Below are 17,958 nucleotides of genomic sequence, written 5' to 3'. Positions count from 1 at the left end.
CTCGGACCAGCGATAGGGCAATCTAGGGGGAAATGCACCGATTTAAAAATATGTTTACACCCAATTAATTTCCGGGGATTTTCACAGCGTTTTATAATCCGAGCAAAGTGAGTTTGATTAATTTCCTCCCACCCCAGCCACTCCTGGTCTGGCGGGTGGTTTAATCTACGTTTCTCCGACGGGGGGGAGGGGGGTAGATAGATCTGTACATTGTGACGGGGCACTAAAACGTGCGGATTGGGCTCGTGGGCCGGGGAATGTCTCACGTTGGAGGGTCTGGGCCCAGGTCAATGGGGCCCCGTCGCCGAGGCTGAAGCGTCAATCCGGAAAAGCCGCTGGACGCGTCTTTCTTCGGCGAGGGCGGGTGGTTTCCAGGCAGGACGCACTGGCCCAGACCCCTACAGCCCTCCTGAGTCCCCCCCCCCCGCTCCCCCCCTTCCTTGGGAACTACAGGCCCCTTGCCCTTTTCACATCCCTGCGCACAGTTCACCTCCAGATCTCTCCGGGAATGGACACCCCCGCCCCGCTTCCCCTCTTAATCCTGCAGCCGCAGCTGGGGGCGGGGGGGGAGGCAAGTATCCCCCATCAGACGTTCTGCGTTTCGTTTGGAAAGATAAACCAAAAGTCACCCGCCAAGGGCGGTGGGGGGAGGGGACTTTCTTTTGGCTTGTTTACCACTTGTTCTTCCCCAGCCCTCTGGCTTTATACCCCCGCCCTCCCCTCCCCTTCCAGTGCACTGGCGGGGCAGGGCTGGATCCTCTGCAGACCGCCCCGGCTTCATTCGCGCCGGATTTGCTTCTTGTCGTCGATTTGAAATCTACAGGTGGCCTTTGGGAATCCGCAGCTAGGTCCAGAGACACTCCCCTCCCGCCATGCTGGGTGCGTTTCCTGTTAGTTTATTTGCAGTTGATATCCCCCCCACACACACACACAATCTGTCCCCCCAACACACACACACACAACCCACCCCCACCCCAACACACTCGCCAGAGAAGTGACAAGTTTAGGTGCATCAAGTGTCGCACCGGTGACAGCTGAGGATTGATCAGCAAGGTGGGGTGTAGGCGTTGGGGGGGGGGGGACTATCCTTCCTTCCTCACTCAACTGCACTTTTGCCTGAGTAAAGAGTGCTGGGATCGGGCCCTGCGTTTATATCGGAGTAACAACGACAACAATAATAAATATTATTAATAATCAATACTTAATAATTAATTAATAGAATGTACACACAGGCCTTAATTTTGCTGACCGATATGATTGTCTGGCTCAGACCCGGAAAGAATTTACTCTGTTTAAGGGATGCATTTTTTCCACAGTGGGGTCAGACGTTTCCAGGATTTGGTCGAAGGGCCCGCGAGGTAAAATTTCGAAACTGTCCCGTCCCCCCCGCCCCCAATTCCCGCCCTGCTTCCCCCAGATCTCCTGGTACTGGACTTATCCAAGAACTGAAATAATTTTTATTTAAATCTCGCCAGACTTTGATCCTGATCTTTATCCCCCACCATTATTCAGCATTTTTAAATGGCAGGCATAGAAACGAGGCGCCTTGTAGGTCGAGCCACGAGAAGTCTCTGGTGGCGGAGACACCTTCGGAAAATGGCAAAGAGCAAATGGAGATGGATCACTCCCAGAAATGGCAGGTGGGACTTTCAGGTCCACCGCTTTTCTCCCCGCCCCCCCCCCGCCCCCCCGCCGCCCCTCAGCCGTTGTTTGAGCGGATTTCGGTGTCTAATCTTGAGTCACTGTTTTATTTTGTTGACACACCAGGTGCCTGCTCAACACCGGGTATTTCATAAACTCCGTTAAGCAGGACGGGTACTGGAATGCACCTTTGAATTTGAAACTTCCCCGGGTCTCTTTTCTCTTTGCAGGGCCCCGGACTAGCGGTCCCTTTCTCCTCTGGATCTTCACCGCAGATCGACCCAGGGGGCCTTTAAATGTTGCTATGGGATTTACTGAGACCCAGACTTAAAAATCAGAATAGAATCGACATTCCTCCCCCTTTAAGATGCATCGTGTTCTTGCTCCTAACCCGTTCAGGTAGAAATAAACAGGTGAAAGAGAGCATGGAACCCAGACTCGAGGAATTGCAGAACCAAGGCCAGCTCACTGAGCAAACGCCAGGTCCAAACCCAGGGGCGTAGGGAATAGGCCTGAGCGTCTCTGCATCCGATGAAGTGAGCTGTAGCTCACGAAAGCTTAGGCTCAAATAAACCTGTGAGTCTCTAAGGTGCCACAAGTCCTCCTGTTCTTTGTGCGGATACAGACTAACACGGCTGCTCCTCTGAAAACTGGAAACTGAGCTTGATTTCCCCACTTACCTGTCCTGTTAACGAACCCAGGCTCTAAAGCCACTTTCTCAGATCAGTGAGAGTCATCCCAGGCCCGTGTGTGTGTGTGTGTTTGTGTGTTTGTGTGTTTGTTTTTAAGACCATTCTCTGCTCCTTTGATTTCTGCGGGGGCCTGTTCTGAGCGGCAAGAACTCGTGTCTCTGCAAAGAGCGGCAACATGCCTCAGCATCGCGGGTGTTCACAAGATTCACTCCAATTTGCCCTCCGACATTGCTTCCTCCCTGTTATTTTTAAATCACCCTCCCGGCCGAAAAAGTTTAATTTAATCTATGTTCACCTTGCTTTTATATATATATATATATATATATATATATATATATATACACACACATGGATAGTTCAGGCATGATCTCTGGATTTGTACATCTCACCAGGTCCAGAACTTCGACCGATTACAAACTCACTCCTCGCCTTGGTACATGATGAGATGAAAATGATGAGAAACGGGGAGGGAGGGGGGCTGTAAGGAAATTGTCAGATCATTCAATGCAGATCCCAGGAGCTGCTCTCCTTCAGTCCCCCCATCAGAAACCGGAATGGCTCCCGGGCGCAGGGACTATCTGCAGGCTGAGACTCGGATACAGGAGGGGGGCGGGGAGGGAGTGTTGCCAATTATTATTTGCCGTCATTCTGGTGTGACCTGAAATAAACCAGCCCCGAACCATGCAAAACCGCCCCAGAACTAGCAGATGGGTCCGGAAGGGAGAAGGGGGCGGCGGCGGGGACTCGCTGCTTCGGGCTCTGCATCCTGGGCTGAGAATCTCCTCTGGGGAAACACCCTTTGGCCAGAAGACCTCCAGTAAGGGCCCAACACCCCGCCCCCCGCTTCACTTTATTCTGCGCCCCGTTCCCTGGGGTTGGCTGGCTGTACAGAACCTCAGAACCGACGCAGGAGGGAAGCTCCCCGGAGGGACTCTCTGGGTAGGAGCAGGGAGTGGAACTATTCTACCAGCTTCAAGCTCCCAGCCTAGAGATCTTCCAGTGTCCCTAGATTTTTTTTCCCTCTGGGGGTTGGGAGTTGGGGAACACGGCTTATTTTGTAAATAACCGTGCACCCCCCGGGGCTTGATCCTGCAGTAATTTTCCAGGCAGAGCTCAAGTGGAAACCTAACCGCACTCCCTAGTTCTCACATTTTCAGGCCTCATCTCCCCGCGCACAGAATCCGAATAGGAACATATACACATATATATATTTAAGATCAGAGGATCTTATTTATTCGGGTGAGTCCCACAAAAAATCTAGTCCAGGATTTAACGTGGGTCATTATACAGCTCGGATGTAAATGATAGCTCTGTCTGTATTCCAGTCAAACCCATGCCCACCCCATCGTACACGCCGCTCTCCCCCACAAAAAATAGCCAAATCAGACAGATTCTTCTTTTGCGTCGTAAATTATGGTGCTGACATCAGTTAAGCAAAATCCGCCATCTGTGAAGTTTCAAAGAAACGCGGTGGAAATTTCTTTGTAACCCCCGCAAAAGTTCCTCGCTCGGGGATTGCGCGAGAAGGGCTGTCAGTGAGTTGCCAGTTGGATTAAAGGCAGGTTTGTTTTATCCAGAGGAATTGTCACCGAAATCACATGGATTTTGAGGCTTTCCCAAATTAAATGGCGCAGTTCAGCTGCCCGGTCGCGTCTTTTATTTAAAGTTTACTTGATTATGTAAAGAAAGAAAAAGAAAAAAAAGAAAAGAAAAAAAACACCCCAACCCAAGGAGGGTGAGTTTAAAGAAAACAATTGCTTCCGATTTTCCACTGTATTTTACAGGATCTTAAAATGCCAACACGCGTAGGTCTTTCTTCACAAAAATCGTTCACTCAAAACCATTTAAAAGGTCCGAGCTTTTCTTTTTACCGAGCCTCTGAAATGGCTGTAACGAACTATTTATTGCAAGGAGCCCAGCCATAAAACGGATTCTGCGATCAGTTATAGCGGTGTAAATCAATGAGATTATGCCAGATTTGCACCAACCTAGCTGACCTTCAAACCCGACCTCGGGGGGGGGGGGGGGGACAGGCAGTTCAGGGGAAGTTGGACAGTCAATATTTGGGAACTGATTTGTTTTGCATCGAGCCGCAGAGATGTGCTGTGTGGGGTACAATGTGCAAGGGAAGAGGCAGCCTGGGAGCCCTGTTTTGTTTCGAATAAAATCTGCTCATTGTGGGAAATAATTTCCGCATTCTTTCCCCTCCGGTCTCTATAAACTTTACGCCTCGGGCGCTGGGGAGCCCAAGTGTCAATGAGCGAGAAGGAAGCGAAGTGATTGAATGGAGGGACATTTTTGAACCATCGAAAGTCCCGTTATGGCAAAGTTTCGGAACTATTGCAGGGTGAGAGGAATGAATCAGGCCCCCGATCAGAACAATTCAAGGTCTGGTGGTCAGTTTCAGGTCCCCCTTTCTGAATCACTTGGTCGTTTGTACGAGTTGCTGGAATATCTCAGAAGTCAGTGGGACTATGCAGCTAGTGAAGGGAGGCTGGGAAACTCTGAATTGAGCATAGCGCCGTAAGGAGCGAAAAGCTCAGAGGGGCTGCAATATAATGGCCATCTCTGCCATTCCTCCCCCGACCCCGGGAAGAACTCGCCGGCGTGGAAACAGGGGTGGCCCAGGGATAGACTGAGGGTCGAACTTCCATCAGGAGCAGAGGCAGAAAGCCATTGTGCCTGGGCAAGGCACATCCGTGATTGCAAATAAAAAACCCTCCCGTGTGTTTTCCGAACTCCCGGGCTGCGCTGGCCGTTCCCGGAGGCGAATCGCCCCCACCTCTACGTTCAATCATAAAGGCACCGGCAACCCCCCGAATGGAGAGTTGACCTCTAAGGAGAGGCGAACGTGGCCCTGTCTAGAGCCGGGGTTTTCTGGAGCTCCCAGTGACCAGATCTGAAGAGGGGAACTGACAACTCCGGGAATCGCTCTGACGTGTCCGCACCGGACGGTCTCAATCACAACATTTACCGAAAAGACCCCCCCTTAGGAGCGGGGCAATCTAGTGCCCGCTTGGATCAGCCATGAGGGGAGAAGGTACTCTGCCTGGGGGGGAGGAGGGGCAATTCTCTAACAGTCTAATAGTCAATCAAGCAAACAAGTAATACCCCGGTCACGTACCTTTGGAAAAAAACCAAATGGTGCTTATAACACTAAGGAGCGGGGTCTGTTTTCCAAAGCAGCCCCCACCAAGCATCCGCCCACCCCAGGGTAAGTGTTACTTTGGTGCTGCTCAGCGGTTAGGAAAGCTGCTCCAGGCATTGTTCAGAAATCTGGGACCCCAGGCTCGCCAGGGCTCTCCCCGCCTCCCCCTGGACTGAGCGCCTGCTCCAGCGGGGGCTAGCGGCGCGGTAAGCACCCGGGTCAGTAATTGACCAGGCCGTGGCCTTGTGTTCCTCTTCCCCCCAAAATAACACCTTGAAAATGCCCGGCGCGCCCTGGTTTTTCATAGCCAGGCCCTGCCCAGCTCCCGCGGCCAGGAGCCGAAGGGGGTTCGCCTGCCGACGGGGGCAAAGCACAGGGGCTCTTTGTTTGCCAATCAATAGCGAGGGAGTCTGCAGCAGGAAATTACGTGTGTGGCAAGCAGTCAATTTCAAACTGCTTCTTTACTCCCATCCCTCGCCCGGCTCGCTCTCCTGCTTTCCCGGCTCCTTCAGGCCGCTGCGAGCCGCGGGTCCGGGAGGACTTCCTCATCCCTTCGATTAGCGCCGATGATTGGCTCTTCTCGTGGTTATCGGCCGGGGGATGAGAGATGGAGAAGAGGAGGGGGCGTCTGAAAAAATATCCTGGACTATTTTAATTAATCACCCCCCCCTTCCCTCACCCTTTCCCTCCCTCCCCTTCCCCCCCCCCAATTCCACCCACATTCCCAAAGCAGGATCGATCTCTGTGCACGCGGATGAGCTGTGAAAGTCCGGCCCGCCTCGCTGGCGGAGCTGTGAAGGCTGGGCTTGGCGAGACACTGGCTGCTCCTCGCTTTTTTGCTCATCAGAGAGAGACAGGAGCGAAAGGAGACACGGAAGGAGCGGTCCGCGCAGGAGGCAGGAGCTGCTCTTGAAGTTTGCCAGGAAGAGGGGTGCTGGGGGGAGGGGGGAGGAGAGGGGGGTACGTGAGAAAGGACCAGGACTCTCAAAGTTTTTAACTCTTTTTCTCCCCCACCCCCTCTGCCCCAGGCGCCCGGCGGGCACGGGCATTTCTTGACTCCTCCATTGAAATTTGGTCGTGGGGTTTTTTTCCCCTGGGGGGGGGGAGCAGCAGGGGGGCCGGGGAAGGGGCTGTTTAAATGGAACGAGCCTGCCCCGCAGCCCGGGAGGGAAGTCTCCGTGAGTAGGGCGAGAGAGAGCAAGAAGGGAAGCGGGGGGACCTCGCTGGGTCCTCCCGACCATGGTGCTCATCCTGGGGGAGGGCTCCTTAGCTGCACCCCGGGGCTGCCGCCGGCCGGCGCCAGGGCGCTGATCCCCGCCTGGTTTTGGGGGGCAGAAGGAGAGCTGCCCCCCCCCCCCAGCGCCCCGCTCTCTGTCTCTTGATGTTTGATCCCTCCGCGGCGGCCACAGGCATGAGCGATGGCGGGGCCCAGGCCGGCAGAAGCCCCCTGCTGCTGGGGGAGCCGGGCACCCCGGAGCGAGCCCGGGGGAAGAGCGGCGCCCGCGGGGAGCTGGAGAGCGCGCTGCGGGGAGGCGACGGCTCACACGGACTCAAGGACGTCCCGGGGACCTCGGCTGCCAGCCCCGGCTCGTCCCAGGAGTGCGTCCCGGAGAGCGACAGCCAGTCCGGGGGAGGAGAAGCGGATTACTGCCGCCGGATCCTGGTGCGAGGTAAAGGGGGAGCGCGGCCCCAGCCCCTGCCCCCAGCCCAACCCTTAGGGCGCATCTCCTGTACCCCATCTCCTGTACCCCATCCCATTCCCTGCAACGCCATCTCCTATACCCCCATCCCCTGCAACTCATCCACTGCACCCCATCCCCTATACTCCCACCCCCTGCAACCCCATCTCCTGGACCCCCATCCCCTGTAACCCATCCCCTGCAACCCCATCTCCTGTACCCCCCATCCCCTGCAACCCATTCGCTGCACCCCTTGTACCCCATCCCCTTCGACCCTTGTACCCCCATTCCCTGCAACCCATCCCACCCCCTGCAACCCCATCTCCTGTACCCCCATCTTGCCCCTGTATTTCCATCTCCTATACCCCTTCCATTCCCTGTACCCCCACCCCCTGAACCACATCCCAACCCCTGCACCTCATCCCATTCCCTGTACCCCATCCCCTGCACCTCCCCATGCTCTGTATCCCATCCCCTATACCCCACTCCCTGCACCCCAGCCTACCCCCGGTAAACCCATCCTATCCGGGCCTCCTATCCAACCCTCACCGGCAATTCCATCTCCACCCCCGCCCCATATAAAGCGCCTCGAGCCCCGCTCCCTTTCCCTCGGAACAGCACCGATCCCCACCCCCCATAATAACACCCCCCATAATAACCCCAACCCTCCCCGTTCCCTGCCCCGGGGCCTGTCCGCTCCCTCCCCATCCCAGCGCCCCCCCCCCCCCCCCGGCAGACAGCAGCCCGGAAGGGGAAAGCGGCGTGCGGCTTTGGTACATGTCAGGCGAACTGGGCCCGGGCGAGCGAGGCTGCGCCCCTCCCGGTCCCTTTCCGGTGGCCTCCCTTGCCCACGAAGGACCAAAGTAAAAGGGATGGTGGTGACCCGGGGGGGGGGGGGCTGCTTGTCAGCTGCCTCTTTCCCTGCGCCGCCCGGCATCCCCCTTCCTCCCTCCCAGCTCCCGTGGGGCTCCACTGAGAGATTTGGGGGACCGCGTGTATTCGGGAGAGGGCTTCGCCCGCCAGTGTGCGCAGGGGTGAGGAAAAGGGGGGGTCGGCCCCCCCCCGAGCCTTTCTGCTCCAGTCCTTCGTTTTTATCTTCTTCTCTTTTACACGGTCGGTCTCTGCGATGCATTCAGCTCTGGTGGGGGCAGGGGACCCCTCTCCCCGAAATAAACCCACGGGGTGGGGGGGGAGGAGGGGGAAAGAATCCCATGGGGGCTGCTTTGGGTTTTAAACATTTGTCGCAGGGAAAAGGCGTCACGGAAGCATCATCGAGTTAAGAGGGTTTGTGAACAGCCCTTGCTCCACGGAAATAAATAGATAAATAAATAAATGCACCCCCGGGACCCTTCCAACCATGTGTTCAATCGACGCCTGTCGGCGCCGAGAGGCTTGAGCAGAGAAAGCCCCGAGCTCGGGCCCCGAGACCCGGGAGATTTCTGTGTGTGAAAGGAGGGCGAGGGGTGTAAAAGATGAGGATCCAGCCGCCCGAGCTAGTTCAGTCCCTTTCTCCGTGACTGTTTATTCAAAATAACAATAGCGGACTGGCTAGAAAGCAGCCGGTCCGGTTAGGGAGGGCAACCCTCCTCTGCCATCAGATTTGGCTTTGAAAGCCTCTAGTTTCTTGTGTCCCTGTTTTTTAAATTAAGATGGCAGCAGGGTTCACAGCTTTGGAGGGAGCCTTGCGTGCAGGAAAGGGAAATTATGGGCAGACAAGAAATTCGAAACATCCGCCCTCCTCTTTCGCTGTATACAGTCAGAAATATGCCAGCCCAGCTCCCCTCCTTTGGGATTTTTTTATTTTCCGTCAAATATACTTTTTAAAAATTTGCTGTTTCCAATCCTCCAGGCAGAATTATAAACAGATTCCAAGCACTGCCTTGTCTTGCATTTTAAGACCCCCTCGGACATATAGGGGCCCCTCCGCTTCGTTCTAGAGGAATCGATTTTTAAAAAGGACATCAGGCTACCCTGTTTTTGGTGCTTGTTTGTTGAAGTGTTAGATTAGATCGATCGATCGATAGATAGATAGATGGGGTGTATGGGCATAGATAGATAGATAGATAGATAGATAGATAGATAGATAGATAGAGGGGGTGGCTGGTGATAGATAGATGGGGTGGGTGGGTCGGGATAGATAGATTAGACAGATAGCCAAAGCCGGGTGAACAGGGCCACATTCCCCCTTCACCCAGAGCAGTCTCGGAAAGCAGAGCAGAGATTCAGATACTTGTCCGTACCCAGAACGATTGCGGGCCCCTGTAGGACAGGCCTCGGGCGATTCTAATTCTTCTCTCGGCTTTGGATTGTACCTTGTGGGGTGACATCAAAGCAGCGGCCCCGTTTGACAATAGTATCTGTCCTGCGGAGACACTGCCCATTTCAGCAAGAGCCGCTTGTAAGGCAGATTCTCCTTTTAGATCAGGTCGTGTGCTTGAAATGTCTCCGATAAAAACACCGGCTAAGAACGGAGCACAACCTGCTACCCGCATGACGGGAAGTTTGGGTCTTGCAGCTTTAGATTTCTTTCCGTGAGGCGTGTGGGCCTTTATTTGTACCCGTATCTGCGGCGGAACCTCCGTTCTGGATTATCCGAACCTCTGTATCCACTGTGCATCTCTGCCAGCCCAGCATGGGCGCCGGCTGTAACCCTCCTAACCTGGCTCGCTCGCCAGCTCCACACGGAGAAACACACAGGCCTACAAATATGTGCCAGTCCTAGACGTGCGTGGAGAGAGAGAGAGCCAGATGCAGGTGGAAATGTTTGTAACTATGGGCGTGTATGTTTGTGGATATATAGTGCTTGTGTGGGGGTATACAATATAGGCAGTAAAGTATAAAAGACGTGTGTGTATCTGAAGAGATGCGTCTCTGAATACAGAGATCTGTCACCACACATTGCTCTGGGTGGATTTATAGACAGACACAACATATCTAGCGCACCACACATGAGGCTTGGAAGGAGGAATTTTTGTCAGCAAATGTCAGTAAAGGTCCAATTTCGCCGTAGACCTTCAAACCAAGGAATAAATATTTCCATCAATAATAATAATAATAAATTACAGCCAGGCAAAGTAAGGCACATGCTGCTTGGGCACCTATTAGAGTTTGAGTTAAGCGTATTTACTTTGCACACGTTGGCAGGCGATATTGACAATTCGTGTTTTGATGGTTATAAATCTTTCACTATTTGAATCTCAACATTTCCGGTCGTTAAATAATTGTCTGACCGGCCCCGTAATTTCCCCCGCAACTGTGAAAATTTAAAAGGACACAAATTAAAACAATGCTTATAAATAAACCTCGATTTTATCCATGAGAACGGTCACACAACTAAATTCGGAGTCTGACACGCCGGCGCATATCGCCAGACGGGAATGTAGTGCGGGTACACACCGAAACAAATGATTTCTAGATGTGTATGCAGCGCACGTAGCCACAGAAACTAGATACCTGTATCCCCATATATTGCCCAGTGTGTATTCAGCGAATATATACCAAGAAATAAAACACATATGGCCGTCTATCGCTGAACGTGTGCGTCCTGCCCGGGTACACAGAAACGAAACACACACGTATATAAACACGGATTGCCAACGGCGTATGTAATGGAGAGAGACCCTAAAAGCCAGCTAGCCATCGCTGTGTATTTCTGAGTGCGTATGCCGTGTGTGTGTGTGTACCCAGACGCAAAATACACACCGCCGCATATTGCTAAATGGGGATGCAGACACAGAAACGAAACACCCACCCCCAGACATGGCTGAATGTGTTCGCAGTGCGTGGATACAACGAAAGGAAACGTAGTTATCGACATATGTTGCCAACCGTGCGCGCAACCAGTGAATACACACACAGAAGCAAAATATCCGTCGCCATAACTGTGTCTGCGGCGCAGGTATGCAAAGTAACTAACTATATTCAGCCATATGTTGCCGTGTGTGTGTTTCGTGTGTGTATGCGCAGAAACTGACGTGTGTGTCCACAGATATGAGGCGTGTGTACATATGCGCAGAGAGCCGTGTGGAGACCCGCTCCAGAGATGCAGGATTCTACCTGTCTGTGCTGGTGTGTACAAACATGACACGTACCCACAGCTCTCTGGGGCTAGTTATAGTCACCCATTCTCTAGCGACCATTGTGTAACTTCACCCGGGAACACAGTGACTTGAGGACCCGGAATCTTTCTATGTCAGTGGCTGGAGGTGGTGAGCAAGAGGGGGCGGCATCTCAGTCCTGCCTTTCCCTGTTTCCCCCCAAGTGTTCGCTATTGGGCCGGGGGCAGATACTCCCTGTCTCTCGCTGCCTTTCTGTCTTCGGTGGAGGGATGGTGCCCCACTTCCTAGGGCCTTTTAGGCGGTCAGTGCTTTGGTGCTTGGCTGTAGCCGGCCCAACGCGGGACTCCTGGGTTCTCTCTCTAGCTTTGAAAGGAGAGGAGGTGGGGTGGGTTAGGAGTCAGGGCGCCTAGGTTCTAGCCCCGGTCCCTTTGCTGTCATTATGTAACCATGAGATGCAGGCCATCCCGTGCCTCAGTTTCCCCGTGCCCAAACCGGGAATCAGGAAGGGGTTGGGGGAGGGGGGTCAAGTTTAACACATGAACATCTATGCAGCCCTTCCAGATTGTTAGGGAAGGCCACGAGGGTGGTTAGTTATCCGCCCCCTCCCCGGGCCCGGTTCCTCCTGCGCGGATGGGGGCACTCGGGAGTGATTGGGGAGGGGTCTCTGGGTGCCATGCCATCTTGGGATGGGGAGCAGCAGAGTCTAATGGGGGCAAATGGCGGGAGGGTGAGCGGGACCCTGTATCTCTTTCCCTCCTTGGAGCACAGACCGGAGAAGCTTTGGCACCCCGACAGCTGCAGGGCAGGGGAAGGGGCCGTCGGCCTGGGCGCTCCCAGCAGCCGGATAAGCCGGGTGCACCGGGCTTTGCCCTGCGGACGCCGAGCGAGCGAGCGAGTCGCGGGGGAGTTTGCAATGCGCGGGGGTGCGCGCTCGGGCCGGGCCGGGCTCGGAAAGCTGGTTCGAGCCCGCCGGCTACCCCGGGGGAAGCTGGGGTCAGCAGGGGGTCAGAAAGTGTGTCTATCTCCCCCCCCCTTTCTCCCTGGCCTTGATTGACACCCCCGCGCTAAGCAGCTCACCAAGGAGGCAGGGACAGCACTGGGCCGCGTGCCTGGCAGGTCGGGCCCCCCACCCCTGGGGTTTAGGCTGGGAAAGGCTCTTGCAGCTTGGGAGGGCCGTTCTGCACCAGAGGGGAATCAGGCTGGGGCCTCCCTCTTCCAGAGCAAGAGAAAAGCCACCCAGCCAAACCCTGCTGTGCCGGAGGGCCCTTGGGTGCCTGGCCCCAACTCCGGTGGCGGGCCTAAACCTTCCTCTGTAAGAGGTTAGGGCTGGGCAGGGCTCCACCATTTTGCAGCCTTCCCCACTGCGGTAACAAAATGGTGGCAGAAGCCTTAAGTCGGGAAATAGCTGCACAATAATATTTTAAATGTTGCCCCCGCCCCTCCCGCAGCCCTTCCAGATCGTCCTCCCCAAAAGGAAAAGAGACCAACAACCGCCAGGCCAAAGTAGCAGCTGATCAGACAGTAACTATGGCCAGGTAAAAAAACAAAATAAAAATCCCCCCAACATTTGATGAGAACCGCACCATGCCCCCTAACAATCCAACACTGGGAACATACCTGGTCAAATACAAATAATTCTTCCCTGGGCAGCTGGCGAGGGTCTGGCTTTAGGGGGCTCTGTATTTATCGCAGTGGTGGCGTGAGTAGCATGTGATGGGCCATTGCTCCTGGAACTGCTCGGGGTTTTTTTCATTGAGCGGTGGAGTAAATATTTTTCTCAGACCAGGAAGAAGTTGACGTGTAACTTGGGGCGGGAGGGGATAAAGGAGACGGGCTGAATCGTGTGACTTTTATATGTATTGTCCTTTGGAATGATTTGACTTTATTTTAATGCACTTAAAAAAAAACCCCAACCCCGTGACTTTGTTCCACCCAGTATTTAAAAAATAATAATTTACTTGTCAAAAGAGATGGCAACTTGTCGGAAAGACGATTGTTTGAACAAGTTTTCTGTAGTTATCTCAGGAGCGCTGCTAAACGGGGAAATCCCGTTTAAATCCCCTTGGCGTGATACCGTTTGAACAAAGACAAGAGCGAATTGTCTTGATTTTTCGGATCACCTGGATTTTTGCTTTAAAAATAGAAGGGCGAAGGGGAATCAGAGAAAAATCCCATCTCTCAAGATCCGTATCTGCATGAGATATACATGGTACACAGCGTGACTGGGGACATTTCTCATAGTATCTTGTGCAGGAAATGTTACACACGTCTGTGCAACTCACCTGCAAACGAGTTTTGAGCTTCCTGCCCGTTTAGATTTTAAAATGTATTTTATCTGCGATCAATTGGCTTAGCAACAGCAAATCCCCCCAGCCACAGAGACCATCCTTTATAAACTCCCGTCACTTTTCGGGGGGATAAGCTGTCAACAGCGATGACTTGAGGGGACTGACAGGTTGTCTTACAAACAAGGGACCGTACGTGGCTTCTCACAGGTAGGAAAACGTCAGATCGTATGTTTTCCTCTTTAAAAAATTCTCAGCCCCTCCCCCCCCAGGAGTCTCTCCATATAGTATTTTAAACATTGCCATTTTCAGGCCTCACAGCTTTCATTTAAAACCCAGCCAGTCAATACTTTGCGCGCGCCAGGTTGTTGGTAGAAAGCGGTTCAGGCAGGGGCTGGTTGGGCGAAATCGAAGGGAAATGGGGAAAGACTGAGAAGAGTCGCCCTCACACGTGTTCCAGTCTGAATGTAGAGCCGGGCGCTAGCCGCACTGCGCCGGCCCGCGCCAGGCGCCCGGAGGGAATCCCGTGCGCCGAGCTTTCTACCCTGCAGCAAAGCTGCTTGTGGTTTATGTCAGAAGGGTCAAAAAGCAGCGCGAATGTAGCCGGGTTTTGAGAAGGAAACGCCCCCCCCCCCTTTCTAGGAAGGGGCTTGGCTTGGGGCTTTGCAGAAGAAACGTGGGTTGGAAAACAGGTCTCTCTGTTTTCTCTCTGACTGCGCCTCAAGCCAATACAAACAATCAAATCAAATCAAATCAGGCTAACAAAGGCAGGTTTTTGCCTTCGTTTGACTAGATCGCCTTTAAATGGCGCTCTTTACAAGAACAGGTGTGATAAGCCGGGGGGGGGGGGAGGGAGGGAGGGAGGGGGCGCGCGTTCACATTAGATGCAAAATAGGAAATACGATTCGGAGAAAGGGTTGTTACTTGCATGAATCCCTAGGGCGTGTTTCTGTGCCCAGACAATCGCCGACGGTCGCTGTGCATGCAGGTACACCGCACACCCCGGGCGTGTTCATATCTGTATCTGTAGAGACAGAGCAACGCGCGGGTGAATTTATGGCCACGTCCAGACGCAGTGTGTGTGTGAACGGCACAGATCAGACAAACCGCATCTGAGGAGCCCTTTGCGCCTTCCCTTGTGAAGGCGGCGCGCAACCTGACTGCTTCCCTCTTGAAATACGTCTGGGCTCTGCAGCCTTCGACGCGCCGCCAGGGAGTTCCTCAGAGCGGCGGGGTTTCCCCTCTGCCACCCCATCGCCGGCGATCGAGGAGAAGGGAAGAGTCCGGAGCTTTTGCTGCGATCGGACCGGGCTTGAAACAAGCGAGGGAGGCCTGCCCTAGCCGCTGTGAGAGGGACTGGTCTGGTTCAAACCCCCTTGTTTGTTCTCTGTTGTGGTGGGTGTGTGTGGACTCGTTAGCACGATCCGCCTTCGGGAAAGTTGGAAGGTGCCTGGTGGTGTTTTTTGTGTTTTGTTTAAAGAAAATATGCTTAATCGTAGCAATGGGGGGCGGGGCACTTTGAGAGCCATCCCCCCCCCAGCCCCCTCTCCCCGACACAGCTGGCCCGGGGGTTCCGTGCGCCCTTCGCGGAAGAGCTGTGAAGACGCTCGGTTCTGGCATGAATGGGGAGCGAGACCCGGCAGCCGGACAATGAGCTGCCTGTCTGCTGTGAAAGGAGCGGCGCTTGGCTCGGGCCGTTAAAGAGACAGCTGCTTTTGGGGGTGCGGGCGGGGGAAGCTAGACCGTGCACCCGCAGAGTCGATGCTGCTGGGCTGGAGCCAGGGGGCGGTTAGCGGGAGAGGGGAGGCTACGCTCAGTGCCTGGGTGTATTTGTGTGTAGACACGCGTGGGAGGGGAGGGACTGAGGGTACCTAGAGAGGCGCCGAGGTCTTTACGAGCGATCATCCAGTCACCCCACTGCTTCCTCCACCCCAGACACACCCTTACCTCTCCCCTCCTCCTGCGGGAGAGTCCGCGCAGTGCTTGGTGCATCAGGGAAAGAAGCATTTCACAAAGCAACCAACCAACCAACCGAAAGAAACCCCACTCCAAACGATCAAGAAACAAACACCCCGTTAATATCTTTGGTGGGCGAGACACGATAACCACAGAGGTTTGCAACATCCCCATCAGGCATCTGACATCCTGATCTACTGGTGGTGGCTTAGATCCATCCCATATTGGTCTGTCCCCAGGGGAGAAATCAACCCTTTCAGCACGTTGGTTCTGCAGGCGAGGAAAGGAAAGAAAAAAGACATGGCCCGATTTCCCCGAAGCCTGCCTCGGCTGGTGTCTGTACTGCGGTAAGGGGTTATATCCTGACATGGTACAATATGCATGTCTGTTTAAGATACAGTAGATATCTTATCTATTCCTAATGCATACACTGTAACACACACACACACACAGTGTGCTCAGTGTGCATACACACACACACACACACACAAATATATAAACGCTTGTAAGAGCTACAGATGTGTGGGACGGAACCCTCACGGAAGCTATGATGTCATGGGTGTAGCTGTCTAGACCTAGGTCCCTAGGCACCCACACCCATCATCAGTGTGTGATGTATCCCCTAGGCATAGGTATATATTTATATATCTTAAAAATATGTGCGACCCCCCCCCCTTATGCATTAAAACCATCTTTTTATATATTTAACACCATTATAAATGCTGGAGGCAAAGCGGGGTTTGGGGTGGAGGCTGACAGCTGGCGACCCCCCCATGTAAGAACCTTGCGACCCCCTGAGGGGTCCCGACCGCCAGTTTGAGAACACCTGGTATGTAGCATATAAATATGTGTGCAATGTGATGGTGGTGTTGGTACCTGGCTATTAGGGAGGCAAGATGGGTGATGTAATATCTTTGCAGTGGGTCTCAACCGGGGGGTAGGTGCACTCCTGGGGGCAGGCAAAGGTCTTCCCCGGGGGGACATCAACTCATCTAGAGATTTGCCTAGTTTTACAACAGGCCACATAAACAGCACTAGCGAAGTCAGTACAGAGTAAAATTTCATACAATGACTTGTTTTATCCTGCTCTATATACTAGACACTGACATGTAAGTACAAGGTTTATATTCCAAGAGATTTATTTTATAATTATATGGTAAAAATGAGAAAGTCCACAAGTTTTCAGTACTGGTGGGCTGGGACACTTTGTTATTTTTATGTCTGATTTTGTAAGCAAGTCGTTTTTAAGGGAGGTGAAACTTTGGGTGTGCAAGACCAATCAGCCTCCTGAAAGGGGTACAGTAGTCTGGAAAGGTTGAAAGACACTGATTTATTGAGCCAACTCCTGTTGGTGAGAAAGCCAAGCTTTCAAGCTTACACAGCGCTCTTCTTCAGGACCTCGGCTGTCTCACCGACAGAAGTTGGTCCCATAAAAGATATCACCTCCCCCACCTTATTGCTCTGATATATATATTGTGTTTCTCGATATGTTGATCTGTATTGTGATATATCTAGATATGGTATAACTATTTGTGTTTAGTAGCTACAGTGTAGAGCACACATACACAGATATAGGCAACACACACTCATTGTGTGTGTGTGTGTGTGTGTATATATATATATATATATATATATACATACACACACGAGTGTGTGTTACCTATATCTGTGTATGTGTGCTCTAAACTGTAGCTACTAAACACAAATAGTGTGGCATATAGTGTGCGTGTGTGTAGGGAATTTTTGCAGGTGCAGCTGGATTTCCCCCCATACCAGTATTTCCCCCCCCCTCGCTCTTTCGGGCGTTAGATCGGCGTTTCCCAATGGACGGCCCGTGGACCGGCACCGGTCCCTGAGGTCTCCCTGACACAGGTTAGGAAGGCAGCAAGCCAGGCCCCGGTATCAAAAAGTCTGAGAAACAGTGTGTTAGAGCCATCTCGGCATACAAGGGCTTTGGAGCAGGGGGAAGATTCTGGAGACAGCTAGAGTTATCCCTAGAACCACTTTCCCCATGGGCGATCGTTCAGGCGCTGGTCACCGGGGTCTGATGCAGTTCCTGCTCCAGCTGGGCTGGGGGACAGGAGGAGGCGGACCGGTGGCTCCCCAAAGATTATCTGCACAGGCCTGGCCCATTTCTAACCTGCCAGCCAGTCTCAATCCCTCCCACCCTATTGTAGTAAAATGGTCACCCAGGGGTTAACTGGGTTACTCAGAAGAGTATTATGGGGTGGGGCTATGCTCCACCCCCTCTCTTAGTTACTTCCTGTTTAGTTAGCCGTGCCCCGCCCCATAGCTGGAGACAGCATCACCGTCCCACCCTGCAGTGCTGTAAGTGGACTGTGGGTTTTTGTAACACTGGCCATGAGGCTGGGCTCTGCGTGGGCATGGCAACCGATGGCAGAAATGAGGGCTTCATGCAGAAACCGAGGACTCGCCGCCATGTATTGGAAGCTTGGGCCGCTCGTTTCTTGCAAGTTAGAGGACAGTCAAGGACCCACG

General features: G+C 53.4%; 1 protein-coding gene across 1 annotated transcript in view; it reads left to right on the top strand.

The window, feature by feature from the left end:
* Nucleotides 1-6,862: 6,862 nt before the first annotated feature.
* The window catches only part of VAX2 (ventral anterior homeobox 2), a 48,290-nt gene continuing 37,194 nt past the window's right edge, over nt 6,863-17,958 (top strand). The window contains exon 1 of the mRNA XM_074950194.1: nt 6,863-7,151. Coding sequence (XP_074806295.1) covers nt 6,863-7,151 — 289 coding nt within the window. The remainder of the gene's footprint in view (nt 7,152-17,958) is intronic.

The sequence above is a fragment of the Natator depressus genome, chromosome 4, assembly GCF_965152275.1.
Source record: "Natator depressus isolate rNatDep1 chromosome 4, rNatDep2.hap1, whole genome shotgun sequence".
Classification (NCBI taxonomy): Eukaryota; Metazoa; Chordata; order Testudines; family Cheloniidae; genus Natator; species Natator depressus.
The sequence above is the reverse complement of the archived record's forward strand: the minus strand, read 5'-3'. Positions and strand labels throughout refer to the sequence as shown.